The sequence below is a fragment of the Manacus vitellinus genome, unplaced genomic scaffold (genome assembly GCF_001715985.3).
Source record: "Manacus vitellinus isolate BGI_N305 unplaced genomic scaffold, ASM171598v3 scaffold_26_pilon, whole genome shotgun sequence".
Classification (NCBI taxonomy): Eukaryota; Metazoa; Chordata; class Aves; order Passeriformes; family Pipridae; genus Manacus; species Manacus vitellinus.
In genome coordinates, this window is record NW_021939960.1 from 10,226,144 (window position 1) to 10,237,371 (window position 11,228).

The 11,228-nt window shown below is 48.6% G+C and overlaps 1 protein-coding gene across 1 annotated transcript in view; it reads right to left on the bottom strand.

Annotated features, from left to right (window-relative positions):
* The window catches only part of RIMS4 (regulating synaptic membrane exocytosis 4), a 52,291-nt gene extending 43,683 nt beyond the window's left edge, over positions 1-8,608 (bottom strand). The window contains exon 1 of the mRNA XM_029960370.1: positions 8,446-8,608. Within this exon, the coding sequence (XP_029816230.1) occupies positions 8,446-8,542 (97 nt within the window). The 5' untranslated portion in view covers positions 8,543-8,608. The remainder of the gene's footprint in view (positions 1-8,445) is intronic.
* Between the last annotated feature and the right edge of the window lie 2,620 nt (positions 8,609-11,228).

Below are 11,228 nucleotides of genomic sequence, written 5' to 3' on the forward strand. Positions count from 1 at the left end.
GATGAGAAGGTGCCTGAGAAACAGGGCACTCCAGCTGCACTGAAAGCAAAGGTTTTCAAGGATGCTGCACTTTGCCCACAGATCCTCAGTTACAGAGGATCTCCAGTTGCCAAAATCATCCACAAACAGGGCACTATTCCTGAAGCCCAAAAGATAAAGCGCCTATTTATCCCACCTCTCAATCCCACAAACATCCCAGCATCACAGGCCTTGCTAAACAACAGATAGAGAATTCAGACCTATACCAATGGGATCAAATAGCTCAACCCTCCAAACCAACGCAAGAAAATTCACTAAAGGCACATGTAACTTCAGAGCATTGAAAAAAAAAAAAAAATCAAAGGCACAAATGCCAGAAAGGGACTGAGTAGCCAGGGAGCAGCTGTGCAGAGAACAATCCGGAAAAGAGGCAAGGATCATACCCCAGGTGTGAGTTTAGGAGTGCTGAAACTCTTGCAAAAGCACTGTATTTACAAGAATACTGCACACAAAGTGCAGGAGACAGTTCCTCCTCCCTGCTGGGGGCCAGAGAGCAGCCACACTGTCCACGCTGCTCCTCCCACACCATCCCGAGGACACCAATGAGGCCAACACAGTGCTTGGGAAACTGCTCCGTGCAAGAAGAAATATCAACCAGGTTTCTTTGGTCCAAAATGCAAAAGGAGGGAGAGGGGTGCCAGGCACTCATGATTGCTGTTACACTCACTTGGGATTATCAGCACAGGGAAGAACAGTTTTGTGATGTGAAGAGCTGCTCTGAAGACAGCAGTGACCAATTGCCTCCCATGTTGCTGGGAACAATACAATAGCAATCTGCCTAATTTCCATACAGAATTAAGTTGAATTTTAGGGTAAACTCTCCTTCTAATTAGAATAGATTAGTTACTTGGGGAACAGATACAAATGACTCCTCAGAACCCTTTCTACCTCTGCATTTGTAAGAGTAAGGACACAGACAATAGCATAAATTCCTCTTAGTCATAAAACAGTTTTGAGAAAAATGTGACATTTACCTGTGTACACACTGTACTCTGCAAGTTGTTGAGCACTCAAACACTTTAGATTGGTTTCTGCAAGGCTGTATGAGTTCTTTGTGTATTGGACGAAGGTGATATAACACCCTGATTGCATGAAGCTGGAACAGTATCCATCTCAGTGATTTAACTGTCTGGATTTGGCTAAAAGGCAGGGCTGCAGAGATTTGCTGTATTCCTGTGGGAAGTTAGGCTGTACCAGGGCTTCCCAGTCTTTACATGTGTGCTGTTTTGCAAAAAGCAAAGCCAAAAATATAACTTAAATGCAGATTTCAAGGCAAGAATGGTTTGACAGCAAAAGCAGAGAATGCCTAATTTGCGTGTGTCATCAGCAGATGATTTAAGCAGTGGCACCACTGATGGATCATTGTGTTGCAGAATCTCTATCGTGACACATGTTGCCATACAGTGTAGCATTCTCCCAGAAAATAAAACCAACCCTCAGGGGAACGTCATTTGGATAGATGGATATTCAAACTGTGTTGAACACTTCCTCAGAGGAGCAGAAATCCTTATTCAAATATGTTAATGGTGCTTCATAACAGATGTCTGTGGGGAAGAGGAGGAGACAACAGGGCTGAGAAGTCTTGTAGGAGCCAGGTCTCACTGCCCCAATAAAACACATCAGCAACTTGCAGACTGCATCCTAAACTAAATTGTTCACATTTCTAATCTAACTTAAGGCAATCATATATAAGCAGATAGTGTTTCAGAAAATAATTGCATAGATAAATTATTCCTCAAAACAACTACTCCAATCAAACTTAATTCTTCCCTACACAAAGCAGATACACTTTCTGTCAAACAGAAATGTTGAAGCAAAGTAGTTACAGCATTTCACAACTTGTCCTGATGTAGGAATCTGACAAAGATAATTTTTTTTAGTCTGGAGAACAGAGTGCTTTTGAATTAATAAATGTTACATTAGAATTAACTGCATATGAAATAGAAGCTGTAAGGAAACAGTGTCTCCTAGATAGAACACTTTCCAGGGACAGGCTCTTCTATTCAGAAATCAGTAGACAGCAAAACGAGAGAGATATCCTTTCCCTGGGGCTGGCAGTGGTCATGTACAACCTGCCCTCACCAACTCCTGCCCACGTGGCTGGAGCTCAGCACCATCCCCTGAACACCTCTAACATCCATCAGGCCGGGCGCAGTCACCTCCAAGGGAAGGAGACAGCACTGTGCTTTCTGTGACAGCAAGTGTGCTGCAGAAGCAGGCTGAGGGGACAGCACAGAGCCACCATCACGGCCCGTGACCTCATCCACGTCCCCTCTCCCCTGTAAATCCACACCCAGATGACCACCAAGGAAACGCTTACGCAGCACTTCGGGGCACAGTGCTTGAGATCCCAGGACTAGCTGTTCCCTCTCTTCTCCCAGCCTTACATCATTGTTTAAAACAATCCCTCAGCCAACACCCAGCACGAGGCACAGGTGGAGGCTCCAGGTTGGGGCATGCAGGACAACTCTGTGGGACAGCCCACGGGAGACAGGAGCGGGGAGCAGCTGGTGGCCTGGGAGGGCTGCCTGGCACGCTGAGCGCTGACCGATGCCACGTCACCCTCCCCTGCGCTCTCCCATCTGTCCAACCCTCCCCATCTGTTGGGTTCTGCCACAGACCGTCAGCGCCCTGGGACTCGCACTGACATTTTGCTTCGCTTTTCTACAGGCACAGCATGAACTTGGCCGGGGACCGCAGCTCTCACGTGCCACCACAACACCACAAACAAGGACAAGGTTTCGAACCCCTCGATCCTAGTGCTGACTCATGACAGGGTTCCTGCTCTGCCCCAGTCTCACAGGGCCACAGGAGAAGACAAAACCCGCCATCTGTAACTGCAGTGCCCTGGTCACACACAGAGCAGCAGGCCCAGAGAGCAGGGAGCTGCCTCCAGTGCACAGGACAGGGAAGGGACAGCACGGCTTGTTCAGCTCTGCCCCGACCAGGTGCATCCGTGGTGTAAGAATCTGTCACTGTATTTAAGATTTGGATTAACCTGTAACTGGGTCTGAGACCACCAACCTCTGCAGGTATTATCAGCAGCATCTTCTTCCAGGCCGCTGGTCCCTTTCATACACCCCCCTCTGATGAAAGACTGATTTGACAGCAGCTCTTCTAAAACTGTTCTCATTTTTCATTTCAACTTAATCCGTTCACGAAACAAACATGTTTACCTAGAGCCAGAAAGTGCCCAGCAGGGAGAGAGGCATTTCTTTCAATCACTAGGATAACCCACAGCCAAGGATGCACTCCTTACTGTGCAAGGAGGAGGAAAAGCCCTGGATTTTGCTGCCTCCTGCACCAGCCAAGAGAGCTGGCACCCCTGGGGTAATGCATCATCAGGTGAGCTCTGGGGTCTGTGTCTTTGCAGGGTTACAGGGTTGAACTGTCACTTCATTTGTAAAAGAAAAACAGCTAACATTGCAGGTGTACAGCTAATTTCCCTTGTTGCCTATATGTTTCCCACGTGAGCATGGTTACCCACCTAACAAACAACTAACAAAACCAGTTAGAGGCTGACCGACCTTCAGAGGTAACTTCAGATGAAGCAAAACCAGACTAAACACCAAAAGGACTTCACATGCTTGATCTGCATTTTAAAAAAACCATACAAATGGACTAGTAAAGACTTGAATCATCATTTTCTTTAAAAATATGTACCCCAATGCAGTGCTGCAACTGAGAAATATCCATGGCAACATGAAAACACATATAAGAGCTCTCTCTATTTAATAACTTTGTGACACCTTAATGTTTTAAATTATAGAGAAGGTCAGTATTTAAAATTATAGAGAATTTCTACAGATAAAACCCAAACAAAGAGTAATCTAAACTAATCTAAGTGTCCACAGCATGCTCTCCCACCCCGATGTTTTAAATGTTTTTATCAATCCATTAAATTAATATTTCACATACTTTCTCTTTAAAGAATTGATCGTAACACAGGGGCCCTGCTAGTACTTGATAGTGTGTGAAAGCAGCAGCCTGGGCTGAATTTTATCTCTAATTCAACTCTTTCCTGAATTAGCAGCTGACACAAGGAAGGCTTACTGTCAGTATCTAGGAGACATTTTGACTTTGGAAACCATTTTCTCTCTGCCAGACACTTGGTTCCAGCTGGCTGAGACATGATTTGATTCTGCTGTGTTGCTGCCAGGGCAAGAGGTCTGCCCAGCTGGACAGTCCTTGTGCTGGGGTCATGATCCAGGGGACCCTTACACGTCCCTTGCAGCTGTTCTGTACCTTCTCCTGCTTCCTGATGGCAGCAGCCCTGCTCTTCACACCTGGGTGTGTAAGGAACAGGAGTTTCCCCTTGTGCAGATGCTCAAATTGGATCTGGATTCCAGGCAGCTGCATTTGCAACGTGACCCATGGCTACAGTCCCAAACATCCAAATCTGCATCCCTACCAAGGCATGCATTGGATGCCTTTTGCCAGTGCAAACAGGTGTCCTTCCTGGGAAAACCAAGATGCAGGATCAAAGGTGCTGATCCATTACTGTGTCTTACCCACTTAAGCCACAGCACAGCTGGAGCACACATCCAGACCTGAGAAGTGCTCCTGGATCCTGCAGTTTAGGCACAGAGGCTTAAGGAAAACCCCATTCCCTCTAGTGATTTTTGGCATTTCCCTACCTCCACTTCTTTAAGTGTAGTCCTTGTCCTCTGTAGTACACAGGGTCCTTGGCTGGATGCTCTCACCTCCTCAGAGCTGAGGACTGCTTCTGGCTTCCCAACTTTCAGCAGGTCCACCACCACTACACCAACTGTCCTGCTACTCAAACCACCTCCTTTCCCCTGCCCAAGGCTTGCTCCTTTTTCATGTGCAGCTCCAAGTCAGTTGGCATTGCTCTCTACAAATCCTCACTTTTTGTTCTGCTTTAGCCAGCTTTCCAAACTCCATGTTCTGCACAAGGAGCAAGCTGGTTCTCCTCCACACCAGCAAACACGTTCCCATTAACCTTAAGGATGTCCTTCACCTCGGACTGGGCTGGGCTCTGCTAAGGCCACTGTCCGCAAAGGGGGATTTCATACACCCCAGTCCCTCAGTTTTAGTGGTGAGCTGCACCCAGGACTCACCAGTTGCCTACAAGGCAGGTGCCCACAGTCATCACGGATCCTCAACAGCCTGTTATTAACCCACGTGCACTTGGCAGTTCAGTCCTCAGCAGTTTGGTCCCTTCCAACATGCTCCCATGGGAATACCAGCATCCTGAATGGCTGACTCCAGCCAAGACCAGGAGTATGGCAGGTCCACAGGACAGCTAAGATTTTGTTCACACTGTTAGAAGAGGCATTCTAAAAATGTGCCCACAAAGAGTGCATGATTGATTTTTACCTCCTTAGTCCACCACTCCACAACTGAAATGGAAGACAGACATTTACATAAGTAAAACCAACAATTATTCTGATAATAACTGCAGCTTAAAAATCCTTAACTTCACTGACATTGCTGGGGACCTCAGTGGAGCAAGGACAGTGGCACTCAGCCAGCAGGAAGGGCAGCAACATTACCATGCCGAGATCAAGAGAGTTATTAACCCAGAGTCCTTCCACTGCTGAGTGCAGATGGTCATTTCAGCTATTTCAAAGCCCCACTGCAACTTCCTGGTGAACAGAGCTCAGTGTCTGCATGGCTGAGGAACAAAAAGGGTATCAGAACATTAGAGTGCAAGTCCACATCCATCTCTGGAGAGACAGGCACACGGCCCCATGTGCCACAGGACACATCTGAATCTCCATGACCCTCACGTTCTGGAAATATTCAAATGGGATCCTGTTTCTTGCTCCAAGTCCCATTGCTTTCCTGCCTACGCTGTCTGCCTGCTTCTGCACACTAAGACATCATCTGCACCCGGTTCACTGCCCAGAACTCAGCCCAGATTCACTGGAGGAAGAGTTGAGGAAGATGAGAAGAGTCTTCTTGCCTGATGTCCAGAAGGTAAAGAAAAACAAAAGGACTTTGGCAGAAAATGAAATATTCCATAAGTACAAGTAACAATAGATTGTACATTTTTCAAAAGCAGAGCTATTTTTCCAGAATTAAAGGGGGGAAATACTGGAACTCAGAGGTATCATTAGCACTGCTCAGATATGGCCAGACGTGTTTCCACATTGCCAGGGCTCTCAGCACTTCTGTAAATTTCCTTTTACACTCCTTTGATACGACCCTCCCATAGTAACTTCAATGAAACACCTCAAGAATTTTTATTGTTTGTAGATTTAAGCTCTCATTAGGCTGTTCTCCTATTTCAGAGGAAAATGTCAAGTTTTCTCTAAGCTTGCCATTTATCAGCTCCTCTCCTTTTTCTGTAGGATGACTATTCCATTAAAGACGTGGTCCTCAGCCTGAGACAAAATGGATGATGTGTCTGTTTGAAATAGGATTGTTTACTTTGTCAATGCTCCTGGGATCAATTTCATTTTTCCCCCACCATCTCTCCTACGGAGAACATCTTGCCAAGTGCAGTATTCATCTCCCTGAATGAGCTATCGAGATCCATTTTTTTTGAGAGAAATCATGCTGCAACCCAAACTGGCCAGAATCTCCCACAATTTCAGGACCATGCACGGGTACAAATAATACAGAACTTTATCTGGAACAATTTCAGTATTTCTTTCACAATTTCTCAAGAAAATAGACGCCGTGAAAGAGAAAATTATACGCTTGTAGTTTTAACACCAGAAATAGAAAGCGGCGCACGTTCTCCCTCGCTGGGTGCTCAGACGTGTCTGAACACACTCTCACAGGCACAAAATACAGGAGCAACACTGCAACGTCCCCGTTGCACTGAATCCACCCCGAGCAGCTTCACCAGCGAGACAACTCACAGGCGAGATCCGCTAATAAGCTGCTGGCAAATGAGATCTTAATTGTAGATTTATTTAATTCAGAGACAAGCGCTCGTGTTGTATTAAGAGCAGCCTATTAACATTCATGCGTGAGCATTCACTAAGTGTGAATAGATACAATTCAGCGCAAAACCGCATTTCTAAGCGCTGGAAGAGGGAGTAATCACCTAAACCATCACCCTGCTCTGAGCGGGAGGGGTCGGCCACCAGGGAATGAAACGCCGTTCCAGGCATTGTGTCGGGTTCTCGTACTCAAGCATGTCTCACTATCAATCATTTCTGAAGCAACAGCGCCGAGACTTCCCAAAGCTCCCGTTATTGTCTTGTACACTCCCCAGCACTCAAACCAAATAGGAAGTGCAAATAAATCGTCAGCAGAATTTTGAGATAAAAAATTTAAAAGCTACATCTGTTGGAGGATACTATGTTCTGCCTGACACCCCTGCACGATGCTGATGACAAGTCTAGGTTAATCACACAGATGATGAATTGATTCTTACGTCAACTCCTTTAAAAACAACAACGTTACAGGTGTAGCAGCCAGGGGGCTGATGTATTCCTGCTGGCACCTGCGCTTCTTGGGATGAGCCACTAGACAAAGGAGCACGCCGGCATTTTGAAGGATGCGACCATGACAGCATCAAAATATACCTTAGTTACCAACTTTCATTATTTGCCCCTCACAAGATTCACTTACAGGTTCAGTCTCTGGGACAGCGTGTATTGGGAAAAACACCCCTCAATGACCAGTGAGCCACCGGGAGTGGACAAAGTGCTCACCGACCGCTCTCCATCCACTCCCGTGTACGCCCTCCCTACCCACACCACGGCTGTGCTGCCCTCTACTCCTGGCACCTTCTCCAGCACCCACTGCCCTTCCTCTCCCATTCAACCCAATTCCTTTTTACTATGCCCTACCAGTGCCCCTCTTTTGGAAGCCTGGTCTCATTTTATGACTACTGCCCACTCTTAGAGGCCAGAAAGGTCTTTCTGACACGGGGGAAAAAAAAATAATAAAAAAATCACTGCATCTGTTCTGAAAGGCTTTTGTTTTGGGATTTACTTCGCCCCCATTTAAATTGAATCCTTTTATTCCTCTCTCCAAAGGCAGCATGGTGTACAGCGCTAACAACCCCTCGGAACAATCGGCCCCAGAGCTCACGGTGTATAAATCAGGGTGGACACACCATCCAGCAGAATAGACGCCTCCTCCCCGAGCGCTGCCCTTCATTCACACAGAGGATGGAGCATGAGCCGCTCCATTTGCAAACACCCTGGGCTCCTTATCGATTAGAAGCAGGAGCGCGTTTCACCGCCGGAGCGCATCCCCAGTTTTAATCTCCGCAGGAACACACTGCCCTGCACCAAGCCCGGACCCTGCGCACACACCTGGCCAGGCTGAGCCCCCTCCGGGCGGCCGAGGGACCCCCGACACCCGGAGCCCCGGCGGGGCCGGGGACAGCGCCCGACACGGAGCGCACCCGGGGATGGGCACAGGGACACCGGAACCACCGGGAACCACCGACCCCGCGTCCCCCCAGCGCCCCCATACCCGCATCCTCCTCGTCGAAGCTGTTCATGCAGGGGAAGTAGATGGCGAGGGCCTCGAAGGATGCGGAGAGGCTGAGGCGGCTCTGCGAGCGCTCCATGAAGAGCCCCTGTCCGGGGGCGCCGCCGGGGGTCTCGCCCGCGGCCGCGGGCGGCTTGGCGAGCTTGGCCGCCCCATTCTTCACTCGGAGCACGGCCCGCGGCGTCTTGGCGGCGGCGGGGCCGCGCTGAGGCGGCGGGCGAGGCGAGGCGGGAGCGCGGAGCGAGCGAGCACAGCCACCTGCTGCCCGCCGGCTCTGGGCGCCGCCGCCGCCCCCGCCCGCCCCGGCAGCGCCGCCGCCAATGCTGAGGGAGGGCGGGCCGGCCCGCGCCCCCCGCCCGCCCCGGGAACGGAGCGAGCCTCCCCCGCCCGGAGCGCGGCCTGGGCCGGCCGAGGGCTCCGATCGCCCGAGGGGCTCCGATCGCCGTGCCCCGACCGCGGAAGGTCCGGGCAGGTCCGTCACGTCCCCTGCCAGAGGCAGTGCCGGGGTAGGTTTGTTTATCGGCTGATCTGAAACTGACTATGAAGTAACCAGACGGAGCGTGGCCCTGGGGTGGATCTCACTCCATTCATTCTTGCTGTTTGTGTTGGGGGAATGTTGCAGGCTGAAGCCCCGAAGAACCAGGCACAGTATAAACACAGACTGAAAGCCTTTCTCTTCCCCAAGTCCTCGCTGTCTAAGTAGCCAAGACAAAGAACAGAAGGCAGTACGATTTTCCTTACACAAGTTCAGGGTATGAAGCATGGGAGTTTAGCTTGGCTTGTCCAACACTGCATAAGAAAAGTCTCCCTTAGAGCTAGGAGCTGAATGCAGATTTCCTGCCTTAATCTCAAGACTACCTTCTCAAACAGCAATGAACAACCTTGAGGCTTTAATGAGGTTTCTTGCCTCCTTAAAAGGGGGAAGATAAGCAATACCAATAGGATTGAAGGCGCAGCCCCACAGACACCGATGCCGGGACAAGGATGGCCCCAGAGAGCAGAGCCTGCAACAACAGGGAGAGGGATCCATCTCTCCCATTTGTAAAGGGATATTTCAGTCACTGCCCGTGTCAGAGGTCCCTCTGTCTCCCCAAGTAAGCTGTTTCCAACCAAATCACAACAGCATTTAACTCCATGCATTAAACTCTCTCTCCTTTCCTCCACCCACATCCCCAAAGTCATTATCATCACCCACCAAGAGAACAGTCATTTCCAAGGTACCTCTCTCAGACACCAAAAAAAACCAAACCTCCCCAAAATATAAAAGCCAGTGTTTGGATGTATACAAGCTCCCAGGGGGAAAGCATACAAACCAGGATGTTTTCCTTGGTGGGTTACATTAAATGGGAAGGCAGCTGCCTGTTGTGGCTCAGCATTAAGCCCATTCTGCAACACAGTGCAACAAAACCTGGGATGGGGTGACACGGGACGGGTTTTCCAACAGCAGGTTGGTCTTCTCAGCAAGGTTACTGTCCCCTCAAGGCACAAAAGGAAGATGTTCCTCATGTGCTTGGTCTGTCCACCCATCATGATAACCAACTGCCATCCCACTGAACACAGGAAGCCACAGACTTATTTGTGCTATCCCAAAAATGCAGATTACAGCCCAGCATCTCTGTAAGAAAAACTGTGGCTAAAACTACTATACATTGAGTGCTGCAGAACAAGAGCCTGAAGTGAAAGAGTATTTTCCCTCTCTAGTGCTTGGGCCCAGCTACAGACAACCAGAAGACAAGCAGACTGGGCCTCCTGGGTCAGTCACTCCCAGTGCTCTGCTCAACCCCACTTGAGCTTTAAGGCTGTAATTGGCCCAGAGATCTCCAACTTTCAAATACTGCTTTTTTTTATTTCTATGCACAGTAAGCAATTATAGCCCATAATATTACCTGTAGTCTTCTCTCAAACAGTTAATAAATCAATATATTAAAACTCTTCTAATCTACTAAAAAACCTACCAGAGCTGTATAATTTTTGTGGCTGCCAGTATCAGGAAGCAAGAGCAGGGAAAGGGTGCCAGGAACAACCTGGAACGACCCCATGCCATGGAAGGTAGAGCAAGGTATGGGGGGAATGGGGTTCAGTAAACACACCAACTGCAAGGCCATCCGTGAAAAGCCAAACACCAGTCAAAGAGCAGATGAAAGACAGACTCACCTACAGCACAGCCCAGGCACAAACTGAAGGCCCTTGGGGTTGGAGGTTTAATAAATAGAGCTCCTGGCTGAAGGTGTGAATGCGAGCCCCAGATGAGGCTTGTTGGGGCAATTAAGGCCAATTAGTGCACTCCAGGCCCTGGCATCCAGAGTCTTCATTACCAGTGATGCATCCAGAATGGCAGAGGTCATATGAATATCATATACCAAGCTGAGTTTGCAGGGCTTCCCAATAGAAAATATGGTATTTAATTCAAAATCTAATCAAAATTTACTCTGGAGTTAGTGAGTTATATGAATTACTTCATCAAAGCTAGGCCAGGCAGGCAGTAAAGCAGAAGGAACAGAATGAACTTATTACAGACAATGATGACTCCAGGTCTGAGTTTTGAAAGGCAGGGGAATCAGTGAGGAATGTATTACCATATGTTTAAGATGAGATTTCAATAGCACCAATCAAGGCATTAGCAACAGCTATAGGGACAAATCTAAGTGCATTAAAGCTGTTAAGTCAGCTCCTGTCTACCAGTCCTGCGAGCACATTTGATCAGAGGAGCAAGAGGCATCTGTGAATCAAAATCTGCTTCCAGGTTGCCAGGCACAGGATCTACC